Raw genomic sequence first — 12816 nt, 5'->3', positions numbered from 1 at the left:
CACTACTACACTATCTATCCACTATAACTATACACTCACTACCACTATACCACTATATCTATACCACTATATCTATACCACTATAACTATACCACTATATCTATACCACTATAACTATACCACTATAACCTATAACTATACCACTATAACTATACCACTACCACTATACCACTATACCACTATATCTATACCACTATATCTATACCACTATACCACTATAACTATACCACTATAACTATACCACTATACCACTATAACTATACCACTATATCTATACCACTATAACTATACCACTATAACTATACCACTATAACAATACCACTATACCACTATATCTATACCACTATAACTATACCACTATAACTATACCACTATATCTATACCACTATACCACTATAACTATACGACTATATCTATACCACTATAACTATACCACTATAACTATACCACTATAACTATACCACTATACCAATATATCTATACCACTATAACTATACCACTATATCTATACCACTATATCTATACCACTATATCTATACCACTATAACTATACCACTATATCTATACCACTATAACTATACCACTATACCACTATACCACTATAACTATACCACTATAACTATACCACTATACCAATATATCTATACCACTATAACTATACCAATATATCTATACCACTATAACTATACCACTATATCTATACCACTATAACTATACCACTATACCTATACCACTATATCTATACCACTATAACTATACCACTATAACTATACCACTACAACTATACCACTATAACTATACCACTATAACTATACCACTATACCACTATATCTATACCACTATATCTATACCACTATAACTATACCACTATAACTATACCACTATACCACTATAACTATACCACTATAACTATACCACTATACCACTATATCTATACCACTATAACTATACCACTATATCTATACCACTATAACTATACCACTATAACTATACCACTATAGCACTATAACTATACCACTATAACTATACCACTATAACTATACCACTATACCACTATAACTATACCACTATAACTATACCACTATACCACTATACCACTATAACTATACCACTATAACTATACCACTATAACTATACCACTATAACTATGCCACTATACCACTATAACTACACCACTATAACTATACCACTATAACTATACCACTATATCTATACCTCTATAACTATACCACTATAACAATACCACTATACCACTATATCTATACCACTATAACTATACCACTACCACTATACCACTATAACTATACCACTATATCTATACCACTATACCACTATAACTATACGACTATATCTATACCACTATAACTATACCACTATAACTATACCACTATAACTATACCACTATACCAATATATCTATACCACTATAACTATACCACTATATCTATACCAATATATCTATACCACTATATCTATACCACTATAACTATACCACTATAACTATACCACTATATCTATACCACTATAACTATACCACTATACCACTATAACTATACCACTATATCTATACCACTATACCACTATAACTATACCACTATAACTATACCACTATACCACTATATCTATACCACCTTAACTATACCACCATATCTATACCATAATAACTATACCACTATAACTATACCTCTATAACTATACCACTATAACTATACCACTATAACTATACCACTATACCACTATAACTATACCACTATAACTATACCACTATACCACTATACCACTATAACTATACCACTATACCACTATAACTATACCACTAAAGCTATACCACTATATCTATACCACTATATCTATACCACTATACCACTATAACTATACCACTATATCTATACCACTATAACTATACCACTATAACTATACCACTATAATTATACCACTATATCTATACCACTATACCACTATAACTATACCACTATATATACCACTATAACTATACCACTATACCACTTTAACTATACCACTATAACTATACCACTATACCACTATAACTATACCACTATATACTATACCACTATAACTATACCACTATAACTATACCACTATAACTATACCACTATATCTATACCACTATAACTATACCACTATATCTATACCACTATATCTATACCACTATAACTATACCACTATATCTATACCACTATAACTATACCACTATACCACTATAACTATACCACTATATCTATACCACTATAACTATACCACTATACCACTGTAACTATACCACTATAACTATACCACTGTAACTATACCACTATAACTATACCACTATAACTATACCACTATACCACTATATCTATACCACTATAACTATACCACTATATCTATACCATAATAACTATACCACTATATCTATACCACTATAACTATACCACTATAACTATACCACTATACCACTATATCTATACCACTATAACTATACCACTATATCTATACCACTATATCTATACCACTATAACTATACCACTATACCACTATAACTATACCACTATATCTATACCACTATAACTATACCACTATACCACTGTACCACTATACCACTATAACTACACCACTGTAACTATACCACTATAACTATACCACTATAACTATACCACTATAACTATACCACTATACCACTATATCTATACCACTATAACTATACCACTATAACTATACCACTATAACTATACCACTATATCTATACCACTATATCTATACCTCTATAACTATACCACTATAACTATACCACTATAACAATACCACTATACCACTATATCTATACCACTATACCACTATAACTATACCACTATAACTATACCACTATAACTATACCACTATAACTATACCACTATAACTATACCACTATATCTATACCACTATACCACTATAACTATACCACTATAACTATACCACTATAACTATACCACTATATCTATACCACTATACCAATATATCTATACCACTATAACTATACCACTATAACTATACCACTATACCACTATAACTATACGACTATATCTATACCACTATAACTATACCACTATAACTATACCACTATAACTATACCACTATACCAATATAACTATACCACTATAACTATACCACTATATCTATACCACTATATCTATACCACTATATCTATACCACTATAACTATACCACTATAACTATACCACTATATCTATACCACTATAACTATACCACTATACCACTATACCTATACCACTATATCTATACCACTATAACTATACCACTATACCACTATAACTATACCACTATAACTATACCACTATATCTATACCACTATACCACTATACCACTATAACTATACCACTATACCACTATAACTATACCACTATAACTATACCACTATAACTATACCACTATATCTATACCACTATAACTATACCACTATATCTATACCACTATAACTATACCACTATACCACTATAACTATACCACTATACCACTATAACTATACCACTATATCTATACCACTATATCTATACCACTATAACTATACCACTATATCTATACCACTATAACTATACCACTATACCACTATAACTATACCACTATACCACTATAACTATACCACTATAACTATACCACTATATCTATACCACTATAACTATACCACTATAACTATACCACTATAACTATACCACTATACCACTATAACTATACCACTATAACTATACCACCATAACTATACCACTATAACTATACCACTATAACTATACCACTATACGACTATAACTATACCACTATATCTATACCACCATAACTATACCACTATACCACTATAACTATACCACTATAACTATACCACTATAACTATACCACTATAACTATACCACTATAACTATACCACTATAACTATACCACTATAACTATACCACCATAACTATACCACTATAACTATACCACTATAACTATACCACTATACCACTATAACTATACCACTATAACTATACCACTATATCTATACCACCATAACTATACCACTATACCACTATAACTATACCACTATAACTATACCACTATAACTATACCACTATAACTATACCACTATAACTATACCACTATAACTATACCACTATAACTATACCACTATACCACTATATCTATACCACTATACCACTATAACTATACCACTATAACTATACCACCATAACTATACCACTATAACTACACCACTATATCTATACCACTATAACTATACCACTATAACTATACCACTATAACTATACCACTATAACTATACCACTATAACTATACCACTATAACTATACCACTATAACTATACCACTATAACTATACCACTATATCTATACCACTATACCACTATAACTATACCACTATATCTATACCACTATAACTATACCACTATAACTATACCACTATAACTATACCACTATAACTATACCACTATACCACTATATCTATACCACTATATCTATACCACTATAACTATACCACTATAACTATACCACTATACCACTATAACTATACCACCATAACTATACCACTATAACTATACCACTATAACTATACCACTATATCTATACCACTATATCTATACCACTATACCACTATATCTATACCACTATAACTATACCACTATAACTATACCACTATAACTATACCACTATAACTATACCACTATATCTATACCACTATAACTATACCACTATAACTATACCACTATAACTATACCACTATAACTATACCACTATACCACTATATCTATACCACTATAACTATACCACTATAACTATACCACTATACCACTATATCTATACCACTATACCACTATAACTATACCACTATAACTATACCACTATATCTATACCACTATAACTATACCACTATATCTATACCACTATATCTATACCACTGTGAGGGTTAGGGTTACCAGGTATTAACTGTGAGGGTTAGGGTTACCAGGTATTAACTGTGAGGGTTAGGGTTACCAGGTATTAACTGTGAGGGTTAGGGTTACCAGGTATTAACTGTGAGGGTTAGGGTTACCAGGTATTAACTGTGAGGGTTAGGGTTACCAGGTATTAACTGTGAGGGTTAGGGTTACCAGGTATTAACTGTGAGGGTTAGGGTTACCAGGTATTAACTGTGAGGGTTAGGGTTACCAGGTATTAACTGTGAGGGTTAGGGTTACCAGGTATTAACTGTGAGGGTTAGGGTTACCAGGTATTAACTGTGAGGGTATTACCGAACCCTGAGTTCTTAATAAATACACCATTGTGTTTTGATACATTTATTAAAATGTTTTTGTTTTGTGTCAAACCTGTAGTGTTCATCATATTAACATAGCAGAGGTCAGAGTTCACCCTTACAGAGCATAGCAGAGGTCAGAGTTCACCCTTACAGAGCATAGCAGAGGTCAGAGTTCACCCTTACAGAACACTGAAACAGACAGTCCCTGACACACACTTCAGGGCCTGCATGGCACCCACCCACACACCCACCCACCCACACACATCCACACGGGACAGATTCACAAGACAGGGTAAAACCAGTTCCAGCATGATTCAGAAGGTTTGCTTTAAAAGACAGAGTTGGATTCCGAGCAGACAGAATTGTGGGAATCGGAGTTTCTCTGTTGAAAGAGTGAGGTGTAGTTCGTCCATTTCTGAACAGATCCATCCTGCTTCTCTTGATGTCGTCCCAGAATCCCAGTGTTCTCTGGCGATTAGTCCCTCAGTCCTGTCTGGCGATTAGTCCCTCAGTCCTGTCTGGCAATTAGTCCCTCAGTCCTGTCTGGCGATTAGTCCCTCAGTCCTGTCTGGCGATTAGTCCCTCAGTCCTGTCTGGCGATTGTAGTCCCCCCCAGTCCTGTCTGGCGATTAGTCCCTCAGTCCTGTCTGGCGATTGTAGCCCCCCCAGTCCTGTCTGGTGATTGTAGTCCTCCCCAGTCCTGTCTGGTGATTGTAGTCCTCCCCAGTCCTGTCTGGTGATTGTAGTCCCCCCCAGTCCTGTCTGGTGATTGTAGTCCTCCCCAGTCCTGTCTGGTGATTGTAGTCCTCCCCAGTCCTGTCTGGTGATTGTAGTCCCCCCCAGTCCTGTCTGGCGATTGTAGCCCCCCCAGTCCTGTCTGGTGATTGTAGTCCTCCCCAGTCCTGTCTGGTGATTGTAGTCCCCCCCAGTCCTGTCTGGTGATTGTAGTCCCAGTCCTGTCTGGCGATTGTAGTCCCCCAGTCCTGTCTGGCGATTGTAGTCCCAGTCCTGTCTGGTGATTGTAGTCCCCCCCAGTCCTGTCTGGTGATTGTAGTCCCCCCCAGTCCTGTCTGGTGATTGTAGTCCCCCCCAGTCCTGTCTGGTGATTGTAGTCCCCCCAGTCCTGTCTGGTGATTGTAGTCCCAGTCCTGTCTGGTGATTGTAGTCCCCCCCAGTCCTGTCTGGTGATTGTAGTCCCCCCCAGTCCTGTCTGGTGATTGTAGTCCCCCCCAGTCCTGTCTGGTGATTGTAGTCCCAGTCCTGTCTGGCGATTGTAGTATCCCCAGTCCTGTCTGGTGATTGTAGTCCCAGTCCTGTCTGGCGATTGTAGTCCCCCCAGTCCTGTCTGGCGATTGTAGTCTCCCCCAGTCCTGTCTGGTGATTGTAGTCCCCCCCAGTCCTGTCTGGTGATTATAGTCCCAGTCCTGTCTGGCGATTAGTCCCTCAGTCCTGTCTGGTGATTGCAGTCCTCCCCAGTCCTGTCTGGTGATTGTAGTCCCCCAGTCCTGTCTGGTGATTGTAGTCCCCCCAGTCTTGTCTGGTGATTGTAGTCCCAGTCCTGTCTGGTGATTGTAGTCTCCCCAGTCCTGTCTGGTGATTGTAGTCTCCCCAGTCCTGTCTGGTGATTGTAGTATCCCCAGTCCTGTCTGGTGATTGTAGTATCCCCAGTCCTGTCTGGTGATTGTAGTATCCCCAGTCCAGTCCGGTGATTGTAGTCCCCCCAGTCCTGTCTGGTGATTGTAGTCCTCCCCAGTCCTGTCTGGTGATTGTAGTCCTCCCCAGTCCTGTCTGGTGATTGTAGTCCTCCCCAGTCCTGTCTGGTGATTGTAGTCCCCCCAGTCCTGTCTGGTGATTGTAGTCCCAGTCCTGTCTGGTGATTGCAGTCACCCCAGTCCTGTCTGGTGATTGCAGTCCCCCCAGTCCTGTCTGGTGATTGTAGTCCCCCCAGTCCTGTCTGGTGATTGTAGTCCCAGTCCTGTCTGGTGATTGCAGTCACCCCAGTCCTGTCTGGTGATTGCAGTCCCCCCAGTCCTGTCTGGTGATTGTAGTATCCCCAGTCCTGTCTGGTGATTGTAGTATCCCCAGTCCTGTCTGGTGATTGTAGTCCCAGTCCAGTCCGGTGATTGTAGTCCCACCAGTCCTGTCTGATGATTGTAGTCCCAGTCCTGTCTGGTGATTATAGTCCCAGTCCTGTCTGGTGATTGTAGTCCTCCCCAGTCCTGTCTGGTGATTGTAGTCCCCCCAGTCCTGTCTGGTGATTGTAGTCCCAGTCCTGTCTGGTGATTGCAGTCACCCCAGTCCTGTCTGGTGATTGCAGTCCCCCCAGTCCTGTCTGGTGATTGTAGTCCCCCCAGTCCTGTCTGGTGATTGTAGTATCCCCAGTCCTGTCTGGTGATTGTAGTCCCAGTCCAGTCCGGTGATTGTAGTCCCACCAGTCCTGTCTGATGATTGTAGTCCCAGTCCTGTCTGGTGATTATAGTCCCAGTCCTGTCTGGTGATTGTAGTCCCCCCAGTCCTGTCTGGTGATTGTAGTCCCCCCCAGTCCTGTCTGGTGATTGTAGTCCCAGTCCTGTCTGGTGATTGTAGTCCCCCCAGTCCTGTCTGGTGATTGTAGTCCCAGTCCAGTCCGGTGATTGTAGTCCCAGTCCAGTCCGGTGATTGTAGTCCCAGTCCAGTCCGGTGATTGTAGTCCCAGTCCAGTCCGGTGATTGATTTGAGGAGAGGGTTGTTGTCCGATAGATTCCTCTACTAAATAGACTGTTTACAGACTGAATAAAATATTGACTTGGTGTCCATTTATAAGTGCAACACAGAGATTATATTAAAAAATGAAACAAGAATACAACAGAAGGGTTAAAAACAAACGAAAGCACCTAAAAGCTGTATCCTTTTGCACAATTTAAATCATGATACAAAAAAGGGGGGGGGACACAATCAATGAACAGCGCATGTAAAAAGTGGAAGTGGATAATTGAGTCTTTAAGACCATAGTTAGTCATTTCTGAAGCAAACTCCTTCTGGTGCTGAAAGACAGAGAAAATACAATGATTGTTTTACATTCTCAGAGCAGCCTCCCTCATGGTCACAGACTGGGATTAACTGGAGTAGACGACTAAACCCCAGTAAACACACAGACAAATGGAATGACTAAACCCCAGTAAACACACAGACAAATGGAATGACTAAACCCCAGTAAACACACAGACTAATGGAACCACGAGGAAGGGACGGCTGCATAGCTGGATTCAATTTAAAGCGAAAATCATCAAAAGACGCAAAGCGAGAGACAGAAACTGGACCGACTGCGGTTACAACACTCTGGATCGCTTCCTGCTGCCGTTACCCGGGAAACACTTCGCTTTCTGTTGTCATAGCAACACGACTGTCTGTGTTGTCCCTTCCCGAAAGGTCAGAGTTCAGAGGCGGGTGTCGCTGGGTTCAGAGGTCAGATAGACAGCGGAGCTGGACTTGGGTCGGGCCTGACCTTCTCCCCTGTTGTTGTTCACCTCTGACCCCCTGGTATCCGTGGAGATGACCCAGGTGGCTGGTCGCCAGCGCTTCAGGGAGTACGGAGTCTTCACACGCTTCTTAATCTTCTCCCCTGTTCCCTGGACCAACACCTCCCCTGGAACACAAACACAGGGTTGGGGTCAGGCTGAGGGTTAGGGTCAGGCCGTGAGAATTAGGGTCAGGCCGAGAGGGTTAGGGTCAGGCCGTGAGGGTTAAGGTCAGGCCGAGAGGGTTAGGGTCAGGCCGAGAGGGTTAAGGTCAGGCTGAGGGTTAGGGTCAGGCCGTGAGGGTTAAGGTCAGGCCGTGAGGGTTAAGGTCAGGCTGAGGGTTAGGGTCAGGCCGTGAGGGTTAGGGTCAGGCCGTGAGGGTTAGGGTCAGGCCGAGAGGGTTAGGGTCAGGCCGTGAGGGTTAAGGTCAGGCCGAGAGGGTTAGGGTCAGGCCGAGAGGGTTAGGGTCAGGCCGAGAGGGTTAGGGTCAGGCCGAGAGGGTTAGGGTCAGGCCGAGAGGGTTAGGGTCAGGCCGAGAGGGTTAAGGTCAGACTGTGAGGGTTAAGGTCAGGCCGAGAGGGTTAGGGTCAGGCCGTGAGGGTTAGGGCCAGACCGTGAGGGTTAGGGCCAGGCCGTGAGGGTTAAGGTCAGGCCGTGAGGGTTAAGGTCAGGCCGAGAGGGTTAGGGTCAGGCCGAGAGGGTTAGGGTCAGGCCGTGAGGGTTAGGGTCAGGCCGTGAGGGTTAGGGTCAGGCCGTGAGGGTTAAGGTCAGGCCGTGAGGGTTAAGGTCAGGCCGTGAGGGTTAAGGTCAGGCCGAGAGGGTTAGGGTCAGACTGTGAGGGTTAAGGTCAGGCCGAGGGGGTTAGGGTCAGGCCGTGAGGGTTAAGGTCAGGCCGTGAGGGTTAAGGTCAGGCCGTGAGGGTTAAGGTCAGGCCGTGAGGGTTAAGGTCAGGCCGTGAGGGTCAAGGTCAGGCCGAGAGGGTCAGGGTCAGGCCGAGAGGGTTAGGGTCAGGCCGTGAGGGTTAAGGTCAGGCTGTGAGGGTTAGGGTCAGGCCGTGAGGGTTAAGGTCAGACCGTGAGGGTCAGACTGTGAGGGTTAGGGTCAGGCCGTGAGGGTTAGGGTCAGGCCGTGAGGGTTAAGGTCAGGCCGAGAGGGTTAAGGTCAGGCTGTGAGGGTTAGGGTCAGGCCGAGAGGGTTAAGGTCAGGCCGAGAGGGTTAGGGTCAGACTGTGAGGGTTAAGGTCAGGCCGAGAGGGTTAGGGTCAGGCCGAGAGGGTTAAGGTCAGGCCGAGAGGGTTGGGGTCAGACTGTGAGGGTTAAGGTCAGGCCGAGAGGGTTAGGGTCAGGCCGTGAGGGTTAGGGCCAGACCGTGAGGGTTAGGGCCAGACCGTGAGGGTTAGACTGTGAGGGTCAGGCCGTGAGGGTTAAGGTCAGGCCGAGAGGGTTAAGGTCAGGCCGAGAGGGTTGGGGTCAGACTGTGAGGGTTAAGGTCAGGCCGAGAGGGTTAGGGTCAGGCCGTGAGGGTTAGGGCCAGACCGTGAGGGTTAGGGCCAGACCGTGAGGGTTAGACTGTGAGGGTCAGGCCGTGAGGGTTAGGGTCAGGCCGTGAGGGTTAGGGTCAGGCCGTGAGGGTTAGGGTCAGGCCGTGAGGGTTAGACCGTGAGGGTTAAGGTCAGGCCGTGAGGGTTAGGGTCAGGCCGCGAGGGTTAGGGTTAGGCCGTGAGGGTTAGGGTCAGACCGTGAGGGTTAGGGTCAGACCGTGAGGGTTAGGGTCAGGCCGTGAGGGTTAGGGTCAGGCCGTGAGGGTTAGGGTCAGGCCGTGAGGGTTAGGGCCAGGCCGTGAGGGTTAGGGCCAGGCCGTGAGGGTTAGGGTCAGGCCGTGAGGGTTAGGCTCAGACTGAGAGGGTTAGGGTCAGGCCGTGAGGGTTAAGGTCAGACTGTGAGGGTTAGACTGTGTGGGTCAGGCCGTGAGGGTTAGGGTTAGACCGTGAGGGTTAGGGTCAGACTGTGAGGGTTAGGGTCAGGCCGTGAGGGTTAGGGTCAGACTGTGAGGGTTAGGGTCAGGCCGTGAGGGTTAGACTGTGAGGGTCAGGCCGTGAGGGTTAGGGTCAGACTGTGAGTGTTAGACTGTGAGGGTCAGGCCGTGAGGGTTAGGGTCAGACCGTGAGGGTGCTCTGCTCACCCAGTGAGACCAGGTCTCTGGTGGTGAAGGACAGGTCCAGGGAGCTGGGTCTCTCCGGCCGTCGGCCTCCTTTAGGCTCCCTGAGCAGGGCTTCACCTCTCATGGGGACAGGGTTGGGCTCAGGTCCAGACACAGAGCTCTCCCCCAGGGTGCAGGGGGTCTCTCCACTGGTACTTCCTCCTGCTCCCTCCTCCTCTTCCTCTCCTCCCCCATCACTCTCCCCCTCTCCCTCCCCCAGTACCAGTCCATTGTTGTTATTGTTGTTGTTGGGCCGTGCGTTAGAGGACTGAACATCTGCTTGTCCCGTCTCTCTGCTCAGCAGTGGTTGGTGTTCGTCTGGGCTGGCGGTGATGAGCCCCAGCTGTCCGTCCTCAGAGCCCTGAGTTAGAGCGAGTCCCGCCGCGCCGCTGGCGCCCCCTGCTGGCGAGGACCCGGCCGCGTGCCCGTTCACGGAGAGGTCCCGTAGGACCAGCAGGTTGTTGGTGGCGCTGACCCGGTGGGGCTCGGACACGGCGTTGGTCTTAGCTCCGCCCTCTACCTGTCGTAGGTTGGACTTGCCGTGGCGACCGAATTTAAACCTCAGAGAGGATGAGTCTTTCTTCGGCGGCTTGGTGCGGAGCAGCAGGCTGGAGGGTCGTTTGGGGAGGTTCTGCTGCTTGGGGAGAGGGAACGCGGCGGGGGGAGACTCCTCGGCAGCCATCTTGATGAAGGGGAGGAGCAGGGAGGAGGAGGCGGGGCTCAGCAGGTCCGGACAACAGAACTGTTTCTGGCTGTGTTCCATCAGGTTCTCATCAGAACTCTCCTTCAGGTTCTTATCCACCTCCCTGGGGTCCAGCTTGGTGGTCTCCAGATCCTCCTGGGTCAGGGTCAGGTGGAGGTTGGGGTCATGACCCTGGCTGGACTCGGAGATGAAGGTCATGGTGGTGAGGGCAGAGGAGGTTCCAGCGGAGGGGCTGCTGGGTAGACGGGCGTGAGCCGCCTGCTGCCGCTCGTAGTTTATCGAGTTCCTGTTCCTCTCTCCCGCCGCCACGCCTCCATCTCTCGTCCGGCCAATCAAAGCGGAGGAGGAAGCGTCGCTCTGTGTGTTCTTAGCCGTGCCTTCCTGCTCCTCGATGTAGGACGAGGCGGGGTCAGGGCCGGACTTTGGCCCCATGCGGTTTCTGTTGGGGCCACAGAAGCGTTAACAACACAACATGTACTTACTACCAAGGAGGAATACATGGTGGGTGTCGTTGTGGAGTGAGGTGCAGCTGGTATTAGTAGGTATGAGTGTAAGGTTAGGGTGTGTGTGTGTGTGTGTGAGAGAGTAAACAACAGGTGGAGACTAACCTATCATTATACAGTGAGGTACAGCTGCTACCAGTGGGGTTAACCGTGGGGCTGACGGACTTGGTCTGGTCCCAGATCAGCAGGAGTTCAGCCATTCGCTCCTCTGAACACTGAGCCGTCAGCCTGGCCTCAGCATCCTGGTCCCAACAGTCCTCCATGGTCTCCTTCAGGGAACGAACCGCCTGGGAGGAGGAGGAGGAGGTTAACACCACACCACACCACACCACAATACACCACACCACACCACACTACACCACACCACACCACACCACACCACAATACACCATACCACACCACACTACACCACACCACAATACACCACACCACACTACACCATACCACACCACACTACACCATACCACACCACACCACAATACACCACAATACACCACACCACAATACACTACACTACACCACAATACACCACACCACAATACACTACACCACAATACACCATACCACACCACACCACAATACACCATACCATACCACACCACACCACAATACACCACACCACACCACACTACACCACAA

At 45.7% G+C, this 12816-nt stretch overlaps 1 protein-coding gene across 1 annotated transcript in view; it reads right to left on the bottom strand.

The window, feature by feature from the left end:
- Nucleotides 1-5299: 5299 nt before the first annotated feature.
- Nucleotides 5300-12816, bottom strand: part of LOC106591870 (bone morphogenetic protein receptor type-2) — an 80374-nt gene continuing 72857 nt past the window's right edge. The window contains exons 12-14 of the mRNA XM_082963230.1: nt 12283-12464; nt 10954-12113; nt 5300-8900 (exon numbers count right to left, since the gene is read on the bottom strand). Coding sequence (XP_082819356.1) covers nt 8692-8900; nt 10954-12113; nt 12283-12464 — 1551 coding nt within the window. The 3' untranslated portion in view covers nt 5300-8691. The remainder of the gene's footprint in view (nt 8901-10953; nt 12114-12282; nt 12465-12816) is intronic.

Source organism: Salmo salar, chromosome 16, assembly GCF_965601325.2.
Source record: "Salmo salar chromosome 16, fSalSal1, whole genome shotgun sequence".
Classification (NCBI taxonomy): domain Eukaryota; kingdom Metazoa; phylum Chordata; class Actinopteri; order Salmoniformes; family Salmonidae; genus Salmo; species Salmo salar.
The sequence above is the reverse complement of the archived record's forward strand: the minus strand, read 5'-3'. Positions and strand labels throughout refer to the sequence as shown.